The sequence below is a fragment of the Charadrius vociferus genome, unplaced genomic scaffold (assembly GCF_000708025.1).
Source record: "Charadrius vociferus isolate BGI_N301 unplaced genomic scaffold, ASM70802v2 scaffold39, whole genome shotgun sequence".
Classification (NCBI taxonomy): Eukaryota; Metazoa; Chordata; class Aves; order Charadriiformes; family Charadriidae; genus Charadrius; species Charadrius vociferus.
In genome coordinates this window covers 4,040,724-4,055,105 of record NW_009650188.1, presented here as the reverse complement: position 1 = coordinate 4,055,105, position 14,382 = coordinate 4,040,724, and the positions used below count along the sequence as shown (strand labels likewise).

The following is a 14,382-nucleotide window of genomic DNA, read 5'->3' as shown; positions in this document are numbered from 1 at the left end:
CCAAATCAGTGTGCAACCCAGAAATAGCTGCTGTTTCTGACTGTGCTTATGCCACCTTTTGCTCGGGACAGTTTTCTGCACCTTATCATACTTTCACCGATGATCTTTGTCTAAGGATCTTGCTTTTCTGACCTTTTAGATAAAGACCTTGCTTTTCAGAGGGGAAAAAATTGGTTATGATGTCTTTAAAAGGCACTAAAATTTGCTAGGGAAAATACCTGTAATTCCAGAGAAGGCCTCCCATCGCCCACGTCTTGCTTTTCTCTTGTTCTGAGGGTTGCAGCTTTGCACAGATGCAGTGCATGCATGGCTGGGAAGGCGCCAGAGATGAATCCATCTCCCATCACCAGGCGTCACTGTGGCACCGTCTGTGCCTTTACACAGGGCAGAGGGGCCGGTCCTGCTGAGACTGGATGCGTTGCCTGTACCCCACTTCGTGGGCATGAATGTGGAGCTCCTCTTTGGAGAGGCCACCCAAGCAAGCACAAAGCCGAGAGCATGTCTGTGCATGGGAGCAGCAGTGCACATGCCTGTCCCCATCCCTCTGAATGCCATTTCCCCACAACCTCCCATCTGCCACCCAGGACCTCCCCCAACCCTACAGCAGAGCCAGGGTTAGACATGTCACCCCTGCCCTGCAGCCCCCAAACGGCTTCACAGTCAAGGAGATCTGGGTAACTCATGTCCTTGCTCAACCACCCTTCTTTGACCTCTATACGAGCCCCATGGGATTCAAAGGGGACAACACATCATGCCATCTTCCCTCATTTGCCATCAGAGCACTTGCCACACAGCGCCATTTCATCTCTTCTCCCTCACCAGGCAATCACACCATCATTGCCTTCACGCTCCTAAAAGGGGTCCAGATCCTGCTGCCGTTTTTTGCTCTCAAGGGGAGCTCAGGCTGCCAGGATGGGAGATTTAGGGCTCCCCACATCTGGCCATGATGGGAAGTTGTTGTGCGTGTTGTTTTTCTCAGATTCAGATAAAAGTCTTGAGAAACAGCTCTCAGTCAGCAAGTCTGCCTCCTGTCCTGCAGAGCAGGTAGGTGGTCACAGAGGCAGTCTACCTCCCCCAAACTACACCAGTACAAGCACCTAGAACAGCAAAGCTATGACTCCCCTTAAAACCCAAAGGCCAACTGGGTGAGCCTGTGCAGGATGCTGGTCACCTCTAGATCTCCAGTAGCATTCACATAAAATCCCCAGTTGCCGCACCTCTCCATGCCCTGAACACCTCTCCACCCCACCCAAGGAGCACATGGCTGTGTTGTTCATCCCAGATCACCCACACCCAACCTCCATGAGCAGCAGCCACTAATGCAACCTCTCTCCCAGCAGGCATCAAGGGAAGGACAGACCTCCAAGGAAGAACAGACCTCCCAACACTCTGAGCAGGACAGGGCTGTGCTCCAAGAAAGCTGAGCAGCCCAGACACACTTCATAGTTTGCACTTAATCAGCAGCAAGACCTAAAAATAAAGCAACTCACAACATCCTCCAGCTTGCCCAGTAGTACAGCATAGCTGCTTGCACCCCTGCAACTATTGCAGGGACATACCATGATGTGTGTCCACCCAAGGAGATACCCTTGCTCACACAACAGTCTCTTTCCTCGCACATATCTGTAGAAGACTGCATTCTCCATAGCCAACACCTTTTTACAAGACATTTGGAAGGTGCTTAAAGCCAGAAAGCAGTCACAGTAAATATTTTGCCTGAGGATGGAGGTCCTCAAAGACCACCAGTCCCACAGGGCCCCACTGCACAAGAGGCCCTACTTCTCACCAAGGACCAGGACTGCATTCTTCTGCTCAGCATGCCTTACAGCCTTGTCTCAGCCCTCACCACTCTGTGCTTTCCACACAAATTAAATACCTCCTGTGGGCAGCAAGGCCAAGAGACCCCACCTGGTTTACTACTCAGGTGTCCCTGGATGGTGAGGTGGTGCCTGTCTTGCCAGAGCCGTTCGGATTTTCCAATCAAAATCAGCTCATGGCTGACTCAGGTCTTGGCATGCCTTTTTTAAAAGGCAGTGTGTTTACAAAGCATTAACCAAATCATACCAAAGACCTTCATTTTCTCCAGGTGAAACTGAGTCAGAGTGCCTTTGCCAAGTCACCAGGAAGCTGCAGAAATCTCAAATGTTCTTTGAACCTCATGAAGAAAAGACCATGACCTTTATCACATCTTGCCTCTGACAGCTCCCTCACAAGCTCTCAGCTTGGTAATTCTGAGCTTTTTTTAGCTACTTTTTAACCCTCAGATCCTAGAAGACTGCATCCTGGGAATAACACAGGTGCGTTATGTTTCATAATTGTCAGATACAATTATCAATGCTTTGCTTCTGGAGGATCAAAAAAACAAACAAAACCAAAGTCCAAGAACATTTCTATAAATGAAGGACTGAAGAAGCTGATGCCACTCCTACAACCTGAACTGATCCTCAAAATTGCCTTTCTACTGTAACTTGATTTTACCCCAAAAGCTTTCAGCCCCAAAAGCTAGCTGCATTTTTGTGTGCTTTGCTCTGACACTTCAGGCTCCGTAGCCTGAGCCCAGCTGAGCCTGGTCCCTCTCAGGCTTCACAGATGTGCCTGAAGCTCATCACAGCAAAACTGCAGCTAACAGCGATCTTCACTCCACTGCTTCTGCGGACTTCCCATCCCCACAGTGCGGTAGACAAGATATGTTGACTTGGGGCCATCCCTGTGCACACAAGCATGTCCTCAGCACACAAGTGACAGGATGGAGACCACCTGATCCTGTCACATCAGGTTGAGGCAGCTGTCCCTGGGGTCACCCAGCCAGGAGCAGGAGAAAAAGGCAGAAGCACAGCAAATACCCAATGTACAGGCATGGCAGCAGCGCAATGAAGCCAAATCCTCATGCCCTTGGGCACCATGCATGGTCTACAAGTTCGCCTGTACAGGCAAAGGCAGGCAGCACCTCCCAGATGGACACTGATGCTGGGAGCCATCAGTACATCAAGCAGCGCTAACTCCAGCAGCTGGGTCCGCCCTCGGCTCCCTGGGACACCTTTATCCCCAGGCTGCGACATCAGGCACTGCCATACCACCCAGTTGCAACACCATCCAGCTGTCCTTGCCATGGGTTTTCCATCCTTCCTGGCCTGGCGCTGAGCACTCGCCCATCCTCCCCGACCCTCTGAGGAGGAGAGGTAGCCTGGTATTTTCCTCAACATTAGTCCCAGTCCTGCATCCCCCTCCTATTCCCGTGGCCTGATGCCCTGTGAGCAATAAGCTCTGCAGATGCCGTGCGTGGATCAAGTTTCTCCTCTGACACCAGCCTGCTGGCACCTCTGGCTTCTCGGAAAGCGGGACATGGCCCTGCAGACCACACGAGCCTTCCCTGGAAATTCTTCCCAGCAGCCTGATTGCTCCCGAGAGACAAGTCACAGCCTCCACGGGTTTAATCGTTGCTCTGGTTAGGATATCCTTGAGTGCTCTCTGCTTTCAGGACAGCCTTTCCACAGCCTTTTAAGGCTGCCAAGTCACAGTCCTTTAGCAAAACAGCAGAGCGAGAGCGATGCAAGAAGATGCAAAGGTCAAAGCAAGCCGGAAACGTGGCGTTTTACAAGAAGCTGAAGGAGCCCAGCCCATGGCCTCACCTCTCTCCACGCAAGAGCAGAAGCATGCTGCTGTGGCATGGAGCCACCGTGCTCCCCACAGCACCCCTGCTCCCCACGCTGCTGAGACCCAGACTCGCAGCTCTGGGTGTCCTCCTGCTTCCTGGGCACAGGAAAGACAGAGTGAGCAAGAAAAAACAAGCAGGGAGGAAAGGAAAAAATAAAAGCATTGAGACAAGAGGAGTCGAAGTTCTCCTGGGTGCATTTTCTCTAAGGGCACCTCACCAACAGTTGCGTAGTCAAGCTTTCTTGTTGTTACATTGACCTATTTTAAAAGGTTCCCAAGACCACCAGAAGGAGCTTTGCTCTGAGCCAGGACCATTGCTGCACACGGACCTCAGGAGCACGTGCACGGCAGTCTGCAACCCAACCGATGCACAGCAATGCCTGCTGGTTTGCAGGTACGTACATCTGTAAGCCCACACACAGCTAAGCAGATGTGGGGGACTCAATGATGTATTCTGGGCAGCCATTCATTGGTAGAGGAGATGGGTCAAACACATCCACTCCCAGAGCTTTACATGTACACAAACACACACGTGCAAACAGTGATGCCCGTCTCCGCACCTCAACTCATCCACGAAATCCTCACCCTCATGCCACAAAAACAATGCAAACCCCCCACCATTCAACCCATTATTTCACAAGAGACAGCTTGCTTCTGAGGACAGGAATTACTTCCCAACATCTTTTCCCGTCAGATACCCATACGGGCCAGAAGTAATTCATCTGAGCAGTGGCAAAACCATCTACTACCTCACCTAAACAACCAAGAGGCACCTCCACAGGGAGGCCAAAAATCCCAACCTTTTGGGCATTTTATAGTCCTGCAGACTATCTCTTTCTGTGCAGAGGGGTCGGGGGAACCTCATTCACAAATGAATGTAGTAAGAGTCAGTTTTCCTGGCAAGTTTATTCCAAGTTTGGTTCTCCATAGGCTAATTGAACAAATAACAATCTCAGTTTGAAAAAAAAATTAAAAATCTTTTCGACAGCTGAAAAATATTTCCATAAGCAACATGTAATCATGGTGCAAATGAGAGCGTTAGCCGAGAAACAAGCAAGCCCTTGGACCATCAGACACAGATTGCGTGCCGTAGGATTTCAGAGATGGGTTCGTGCCACCCAGCCTCCGATATCTACGTTCTGAGTGGGCTGCGTGCTGCAGCTCTATGGGCACCTGCTCTGTGCAAGGGAGCCAAATCTGGCAGGAGGACGGTGATACACTGACAGCAGCGCTGTTTTGGAGACACGGAGTGCTTGTGCGCAGCCCTGCCTTGCAGACGCAGCCTGCCACGGCAGAGGTTGTCCATTCCAGGAGGAACTGGTCGCTGCAGTCCCTTTGGCATCAGCGACCTTTTTCAGGTGAGTCAGGACTACTCACAGTAGTAGAGTTTTGTGGGATCATGCTCCTTACATCTGTTCCTTGCGGAAACGTCTCCTGCGTCCCCCAGCAGAAATCCTTCAGGTGCCAGCAGACTGGGCTGATTGTGCTTCTGTGAGATCAGAGGGATAACAAGCCAAGGGCAACTCTGCAGCCAGACTATTGGCTTAGGCATCTCATTTTCTGGATGCTGTGTTTCAAAAAGACTGAAGGGAGAGAATCCATGTCTTTCTAGGGGTAGATGAGAGGCTTATCGGTGCAAGCTGTAGGGAATATTGGTCCTAGCAAGGAGTTCAAACTCCTTTTACTTTATCAGAGTGTCCCACGTTGCCCGGTAATGCCTGAGCTCTTCTGCCTCCCAGAAGCGTTGGGTATATGGGGGCTGTCCCACATCTCCCTGCTCTCCATAAAGGATCAGGGCATTGATCTCCGCCTTACAGATGGATAAGTCCAGAGGGACAGAAGTAATCATGGAGGACCTGGGCTGGCACTCAGCTTGGTTCCTCACCAAACACTTCTGAAGCATCTTTCATTTCTTCATCTAAGTCCTCCGTGTTCTGTCCTGCATGTGCTCTCTCCTATCTCCTTCAACTCCCCTCCTGCATGTGCTCTCTCCCCTCCCTCCTTCAACTCTTTTGCAGATGAAGAAATAGGGAATAAAAATAGGCAGTGATGGTCGGATCAGACATAGGATACGAGGCAATGACATCCTACAGAGAAGGGTCTTGAATGTCTGCAAGGTGCCTGTATTTGCGATTCTGGTGTAAACTGTTGTAAACATGAATGGTAAGTGCTGGGAAAACCTTCAAGAAATACTCAGCATAGTTTCCTATTGTGTTGCTGATCCTGAAAGAGAACAAAACCAAAATGAATTTTTAAAGCTTGCCTAAGGAGTCAAGTGTGCAGGATGCCCTGGTTCCTCCCTTGCAGAAAAAAAAGCCATTCCAGAGGCTTTCTGATAACATGGGATTCTTTCCTAGAAATCCTTGAGCTGTAACTTTTCTATATCTTCCCTAAGCTCCTCGATCCATTTTTTTTTTCCGCTAGTCCTCCAGCACCTCCAACTGCCTAATCCCACCTGCATTTTCACTGAAGAGCAGTGCCGGCCACCAGCATCAGCAAAACCATCGATAGGAGTTACCACCACCTCTAACCTCACATATGAGTGCCCATGACTGTAGAGGGTTGAAGGCTCTGGCACCTCTTTAGGAGTCAAGATGTCCTAACAGGATCTTCTAACAGGACCGGTGCTTCCTGATCCCTATCTCAAAGCACTTCAGCACGGTAAACATCAACACTAGCAAGGTACATAAGGAGGCCAGTCTGGCCCAAACCATGACAGATCTAAAAACCTTCTGGGAGTTACAGCAAGAAACACCAGCCTGCAGGAAAAATAACAGCCCAGAAGGACACGTTCACGGTGTCCTCTGCTACAGAGCCATGACCTGCCTTAGCTATCACAGATACCTCTCCAACCCACTGGCTGCTCTGCAAAGGCAAGGGTGCAGAGGGAGCTTCCACCAGTTCTCTGAAGCTGCTGCTATCCCTCTGGAGCAGAAGGCTCTGGTTGAGGGTGTTCATCTGTGGGAGGTGATCTGGAAGTCAGATTTTGATTCAAAATCTGAGGTCTAATCCTGTGAGCTGACTTCCTTTTCTTACCCTCAGGAAGATAATTTTGAGGGCTGACTCCAGACTGCTCGCTGCCATGATGCACAATCTTTCACACTCTATTGCGCTGCCAGAGGAGATAGCCCCTCTAACAAGATGAGCTTTAACAGACTTTCTCCCACATCCCGATTGTGTTTCCCCTTCTGGAAAACCATCGGAAGAAGATTTTGCTCTCAAACTCACTGACACTTGCAGATACCCAGATGCTCCCTGCAATGCAACTGTGGCAGGGGCAAGGATGTGAACATGTACCTGCTATCTGGGTGTTCATCCAGGTTTCTCATGAGCCTCAGTAGGTCGGTGACATCGTTGCTATATGAGAATTGTCTTCCTTTCCTGGGGTTTTTCATGATATCCAGAACAAGTTTGTCAATCTGTGAAAAAGCATGTAGATTATTCTCTTCTTTTCACACACCACAAAAGCAGCACATCTACCTCCACTCACCACAGCCATTGCCTTTCTGCAGGGACATCGTCTTGCATGGGTAAATCTTGTGTCCCTTAAAAGCATGTTTCCCAACACGAGCAGAAGGGTTCTCTCTGCAGGGTATGCACCATACAGACCCCCTGATTCTCCCAAGTGTTTCCTCTCCTGCCTTGCCAAGGTGTGACGCTTGTATTAGGACTGTCAACACGGCACTGGAGATATTCACGCTTGCCTGTAGGGCGGGAGGGGGTCTTGATCCAGCTGTGCCCTTGAGAGGGCCACGCAGGCTGCCATACTGAACCAAGCCTGTAGGATCTCGAACAATGTAGCTTGTCTTTCCAGGTTGCTACCTGCAAAAGCAGGCCTGGTCTCACTGGTTTTGAGCCAATCTAACAAAACACTTTTGCCAGAAATTTGCTGACAAGGGCCAGAGGTCCTTGTCTTAAGGGACCACCAACAAACACCCTTGAAGGTTTGCCAGCTAATTCTATAATGACCATCCCCTACTACCACCCTAGTCAACAGAGCTCCCTTTAGCATCGATGTCTTTAGGCTGGCGTATTTCGACTACGTGGCTTAGATTTAATTGTTTCCCCCAGTTACCTGTATTTGTGTGGGGCTACTTTTTCCCATTACGGTTTTAAACAGGGCCCATGAAACACTCAGGAAAAACTTCTGCCTAAATGTCTAGCTCAAACCTCATATCACTCCAAAGAGAAGAGGATTACCTGTGTGGTCCAACTTGGATAAGGAGAACTTTTAGGAGCATTAAGAGCTTGAGAGGCAGCGTTTCCTTTGGGGAGATCTTTGATTTTATTCCATATACTCTTCAGGAACTGGAACCTGCTGTGGAACGAGGAGCTTTGTTAGCTGCACCAGGACATTGCCGTTCCCAGCGCTACAGGCAAATCCCGTACCAAAAGCTTTTCCTTTGTACTCCCAGCACTTACGCCTGTTTGCTCCAAAAATAGGGATGTTTGCTCAAACCTTCCAAACCTCGTTCATCATGAGAGACCAGGCAACGTACAAGGTCTAGAGCCTCCTTGTAATCTGGGGAATCAGCAGACAAATCCTTGGTACTGACTTGCTGAAGGGGTTTTCCACCCCCTGTTAAAACATACAGCACAAGCCTGCTGAGGGCCTGCAAAGAAACACATCACTGCTCATGTGCCAGATGCGTGAAACTTTTTACCAAATGGAAGAGGACTAGTATTCCTAAATGAGCAGACTGCATATGTGGACACACACACAAGCGCTTATCGGTGTGCAGAAGTACACAAATACACACAAACACACACTTTGAAGCTGCGTGCACAAAGACAGAGGAAAGAGGCAGCATAATGATGCTCACAGGGTATCCGCGGATGTCCCGGCACCAGCCACAGCATTGCATCCTAATCACTATTATTTTTATGCAGTGTCTATTGTTATATGGGCCTTCCCAAAAATCAAGATGTTTTCTAGTTGAGGATGCAGAAAGGCTTCCCCTAGGATTCACAGCAACAGCAAACATCAGAGCGCCTGAAATTTTAAACCATATGTTGATCCGCAGGGAAGTTACCTCTAAATCTGAGTTTATAAGTTCTTTATTGTCTTCAATCAACTGCCTTTTATTGTCAAAATCCACCAAGGAAATTTTGCCGCCTAAATCTGAGGAAATAAGAAAAATTGTTAACAAAAAATGGTGGAAAATATTAATACAGTCTGTCACTGACCGCTGGATGGCCCCTTCTTTAGAAAACAAATCTCTGAAGAGATCTGCTCTGGGTTGATCTGTCTGCAAAGCCCTGGAAAGGAGGGCAGATCTAATGAGACATTTAAAGTTGTTCTGTTCACTCCTCTGTGGCTGTCTGCAAACATATCTATACTTAATCGAAGAGGAGAGCTAATGCCACAGACACCTCATTCTGCATAAATCCACCTACACTGGTGTTTCATATCTGTTTTTTACAGGCAGCTATGAAGCATCTTCTCTAAACTACAGGCAACAGGAGAGCAAAATGAATTCATTGAGAAACCAAAAGATAACCTATCAAAAAGTTTCTGGGATGCAGATCTCGGTGAGCAAATCCAATGGAGTGCAGCTCTTTTACTGCCTGGAAGATCATCCTCACAGCATCTTTGTAATCATTTTCGTCTTTTGGTTCCTGCAGATGTTCTTCAAGGTTTTTCTCCCAGAGGGGGAAGCACAAGTACATGTAGCCTCTTGCCTTCTCAAACTGGAAGAGCTTCAGTAGATGTGTAGAGTTACCGCATTGTTCGAAGAACCTTTTCTCTTTGTCACCCTCTGTACTGCGGCTTATTCTTACTGCTACCTCTGTCTCACCATAGAGCCCCAAGTAGATGCCACCCTGAGAAGTGTTCCGAATTTTCTGCTGGATGTATTGAAATGTCTTCAGTTTGCCAATCATAGGGCGATACATTTTATAAAGATTTTTCAGCTGGTCCCTCCAGCGTTTGCTGTTTGGCTCCCAGTCTTCGAGAGTGTCTGGAACAAACGTGGCATTATATTGGCGAAGAAGATGTGCCATTTTATGAGCACGGTTCCTATTTGCAACAGCAATGAGGTTCCCCACATCAGTCCTTGCTTCTTGTTCACACAACAACTTTGCTATATTGTCATCATTTTTCTCTACAGCCACCATCAGAGCTGTGTTGCCCTCCTCATCTGCATCATCAATATCTATTTCACCCTTCTCCAATAAAGCTTTCACCAAGTCTAGGCTCTGCATTTCAACAGCTAGGATGAGGGCAGTTTTCCCACATTCATCTTTGCTGTTCACATCAACACCACAGTCCAGAAGGAAATGGCCTATGGAGACTGTTGACTCGTATATTTCCTTGTCAGAAACCTTCCTGTTGGAATGCTCCTTCTTGAGGGCATGGATCAAGGCATTCCTATCTTTGTTGTCACGAATGTTCACATCAGCCCCCATGTCTTGGACAAGAATTTTTACAACCGAGAAGCGGCGTTTCCTACAAGCATCCATCAGTGCTGTTGCACCTCCTTTATGCAGTTTCGCTTTCTCCTCATTAACTTCCCTCCTCAAATTCACATTTGCTCCTTTGCTATACAGGAATTTCAAGGCTTCCTCATTCCCATACCATGCAGCCTCCATGAAAGCTGTGAAGCCGTTATCATCATGGTCATTAATGTCTACGCCACAATCAAGGAGGAGCTTCAGCATATTCACGTTTCCCACTGCCGCTGCCTCAATAAATGCAGTGCCTCCATTGTCCTTCCTGGCATGTGGACAAGCACCCTTGTCCATCAGAAGCTGGACCAGGTCTTCATTGTTAGCTTGCACGGCGCTCTGCAGTGGTGTCCAGCCACTTTCTGCTTTGGAGTTCACATCCGCCCCTTTCTTCAGAAGCTCCAGCACAGCTTTTATATTTTGGTTCCTCACAGCAGCATTTAACTTGAAGGCAAGGTCTTCTGCTTTCTCCATGCTGGAAGCGGTAGATGCCTCCTGCTGGCTGTGAGCTGTGGGGTCCATGACGGTCAGATGGAGGGGTCTATACCTCAGATGTTCCTCACCTGAGGCCAGGGATCCCACCAAAGAACAGGAGAGGTGCAATGCTCGGTGTCTTCGTTGGGGGGATGCTCTGGGTTTGGTTGACAAAATATGCTAGGTAGGATACGCTGCTACTGTAAGGGCTTCGTGGTCTTCACCTAATTAATAAACAGAAAATCTTATTTTATTAGACTGTGAAACCTCACCTGATGTCCTGCAGACCTGTGTGAGGGGCAACTAAGTACAGCAATGCCAGTGCCAACCGAGAGCTGAGGCTGGCGAGAAGCACAACTTTAGCACTCACACAGACGTACTGTTGTCCCTCAATAGGGGTTCACGCCCCATGCACAGGAGCCAATGAGCACACAGAGTCAAGGTCCACCTTCTAACCTTTAATGCAGTTCTGTACAGAAAGGAGTGCCAGGCTATCGTTCGCAAAGCTAGCACGCCTCTTCAGAGGGGTCACAGGTTTTCATACAGTTTACAAAAAAGAAAAGTTGAGCAAAACTTGTTCATTGGTCACCTTTCAATTATATAACTAATGCCATTCTGCGCACACTCCCATTAGTGGCTAGTTCGTTATGCAGAGGCGGTCTGACAGCAGCATGTAAGGTGTGATTGTTACCATGCTAATTAGTCTTAGATTACCTTCGGGCAACCCCCCTTGCTCCCCTCCCATCCCCCTATTCAAGAGGTCCTTGTTGGCGTTAGTTCACCCCTGTGTTACCTTGTGTTATCTTGTTGTGATTCTTTACTTTGAGGACCACAATTCGCACCCATCACCGTTCGCTTGCTTGTTCATGGTCTCAGCACTAATCACAGCCTGGGCAGATGTCCTCTGGGGTGGGGGGGAACCCAAGATGCTCTTGCTATAAATGTTATCTCAGTTTTATTACAGTTTACCTAATAAGCCAGCCCCCAGCAATGTTTTCAGGTGGAGAACACAGCAGGCATGTAGAGATAGGCATTCCTCTCCAGTTTTGGATGGCAGCCACACACACGGTCCTGGAAAGTCCCTGATCCAATACCTGGAATGAGACAGAAAGCCAACCTTAATCCCTCCTGCCTCCATAGGCAATTGGGAGACCCAACCTGACCAGAAGCCCTTCCTAAGCTTTTCAGGACATTAAGAGGTTAATCAGGTAGGACCTGATCTATCTATATGTATATAGAAAAGCCTTGAACTCCAATGTCCATTTTCCTGACTGCAAAGGCTGGTTCAAGTGACCAGTCCTTTCAGGAGTCACTATCTGACAAGCTGAACTGGAAATAAATTATCTAAGCAAATCAGAAAAGGGACAGACAAGTCTTAAGGTATAAAGTGAAAGTATAAATTCACATGAGTTTACCCTCAAGGAAAGCCAAAGACCATTTTATGGATCATTTCTCCCCCTGCCCAGCAGGAAATGAATACTCTATTTCATTGATTTAGACGCGTTTCATTTCCTTGCAGCAACTTCTATGCCCTTTGCCACATAAATATATAGATAGATAAATAAAAATAAAAAAATAAAAAAGTTACTTTTCTGGCTGGAAAAGCAATGCAGCACTGTGGGGCTCAAATTCCTCACCCCCGTCGGGAAGGCAGGGGCTTACGCTCCTTCCTCATCCTCTGCCGAGCTGCAGTGAGCTGCCCTAGGAAACCTTTGGACGTTTCTGTCCCATCCCGCTGGCTTTCGGCCAGAAGGCGCAAGAGGGGTACTTCATTTTTCCAATTTCCACCCTCTGCATGAACATAAGGCTTTGAAATTCTAGAACTAATCCAAGGAAGGCAAATATTAGGAACCTAAATTATGAGCACCTTCTGACCTGTTGTTTTATAGAAATGAAACACAGCTGCTGCTTAAAACACCTTTGAAGCCGGAGAGCAGCTTTTCTCAGCAGCTGCGCTTTCGCTGCGGCTTCCCAGCAAGTATCCCCAGACAGGATTTGCTTCCCAGCAAAGCCTGCGAGTATATGCTGTCCCCTCCCGGGAAGAAAGCAGCCCTGGGAGCATTTTATCCACTTTGTGGAAGGATGCTGGGGTTTTTTTTTGGGAGCGGCGTGGGGTTGTTTAGCGACTTTTTTTTTCAGCACGCAGCGGAGAGGTCGGGAGCAAAGTGCTCTCCCCATACAGTGCCCCGACGCAGACACTGTTTATAAACCTGCGTTCAGCAGTGGCTCAGGAGCTGAAGGCACAGAGACATTAAATACACTAATGCAGGGGTTTGGTGTTTGGGTTTGTTTTTTGGGGAGTTGGGGGGGGTGGGAGTGTGTTTTGAGGTTTTTTTAATTTATTTTAAGCTTTTCCTCACCTTTTGGTATATCCATCCGCAGGAGGAAACTAGCCACTCTGCTAAATTTCACCTGGGGAACCACGGAGCTCCAGGTCCGTTTATACCACAGCCGGCGTGTTCCTACCCTCACCCCACACTGGCCAGCAGGCAGCTGCCTGCTGCCCCAGCACCAGCTTCCTTGTAGGCAGCTCTGGGCAAACACAGTGCCTCCGGAGGAAGCCCCGTCCTCCAGCCCCTTCCCGTCCGCCTGCAAAGCCTGTGCAGGAAATACGTGGAGGAACCCAGTCTGTGACGTACCACCCAGTTTCCCCTGCTGCCCTGTAACGTTAAGAGCATCTTGCCGGGGTGCAGAGCCCGTGCAACCTCCCCAGCCACCTCCATGACAGCTGCAAGGCTCGGACCACCCTTGAAATGGGGCTGAAACCACACCGGGTAATTCACGCTGGGCTTTCGTCGGTACGTTGGTACACGCACAAACTGGGCATCCGCATGTGTGCACGGAGACGTGGCTGGATGCAAACAGGAAGGCGTGAATGCAGAAAAGCATACCCTACAGGGGTGCCTGGGTGCAGTCCTGCACGTGTCTTACCCGCATACCCAAATCTGTATGTATTCTGCATTGCTTGCCCACATCTGCATGCCAACATTCACAAACGCGTTCGCAGCATTCACAAATGCTCTGAAAAGCTCTGCCTATGCAGAAGTCGCATCTTTGTACCCAACCGTCACATTGAGCTTTCCACAGCATGCAGCACATCCGCAAGGTCTGGGAACGTCCTGCAGTCTCCGGATGGAGTTTCACAGAGTTTGTGTTGCCACAGGAGACCTTGACACAGCCCCACAGGGACAAAGACCACGAAAACTCAGGGAACAATCTCAAATCACTGTCAAGAACTCATTTTAATTCACAGAAATCTGCTGAACTCAACAGCATCTGTCCCGGTTTGAGCAGAGCTGGGGCTCTAACTGCCAGTGTTTAACGTCCCATTTGCAGGCTGGAAAAGAGACAAACAAGCAGAGCAGGGGCACATCAGCGGCTCAGAGCCAACAATAAAGACATCCAAAAAAGAAAAGAAGTCAATGTTACAATACATAACAATATCACACCATCCAGCTACCCAAGTCCAAAAGCCCTGTTCAGCTTGCTGATTTAATTAAAGTAGTTCAGTATCTTATGGTGGGAAGATGAAAAACCCTAGGATGGTAGGAACCCAAATCCTAGGATGCTAGCTAGGAACAAGGTGTTTGCAACCGGCAGGGCTGTGGCAGAAGTATCCTGTGCCTGGACACCAGCAAAGACGGATTTGTTGGTAACGCTTTTCCTGTCTCTCATCCCTGATTCCAACTGCTTTCCATACAGTTATGCACAACAGCATAAGCTCAAACTCTCAGTTTCTGTGACAGGCAGTTTATGGGGAATAGAAGGGTCTCAAATGTTTTCCAAAGCATGGGAGTCAGAACTCCT

At 48.6% G+C, this 14,382-nt stretch overlaps 1 protein-coding gene across 1 annotated transcript; it reads right to left on the bottom strand.

Moving 5' to 3' along the window:
• Positions 1 to 5,741: 5,741 nt before the first annotated feature.
• RNASEL (ribonuclease L (2',5'-oligoisoadenylate synthetase-dependent)) lies at positions 5,742 to 10,623 on the bottom strand. The gene is made up of 6 exons (XM_009892836.1): positions 9,156 to 10,623; positions 8,688 to 8,776; positions 8,077 to 8,267; positions 7,855 to 7,972; positions 6,952 to 7,073; positions 5,742 to 5,877 (listed from the first exon to the last, which is right to left on the bottom strand). Exons 1-6 carry the CDS (start codon positions 10,621 to 10,623, stop codon positions 5,742 to 5,744), a joined length of 2,124 nt encoding a protein of 707 aa, XP_009891138.1.
• Positions 10,624 to 14,382: the final 3,759 nt, after the last annotated feature.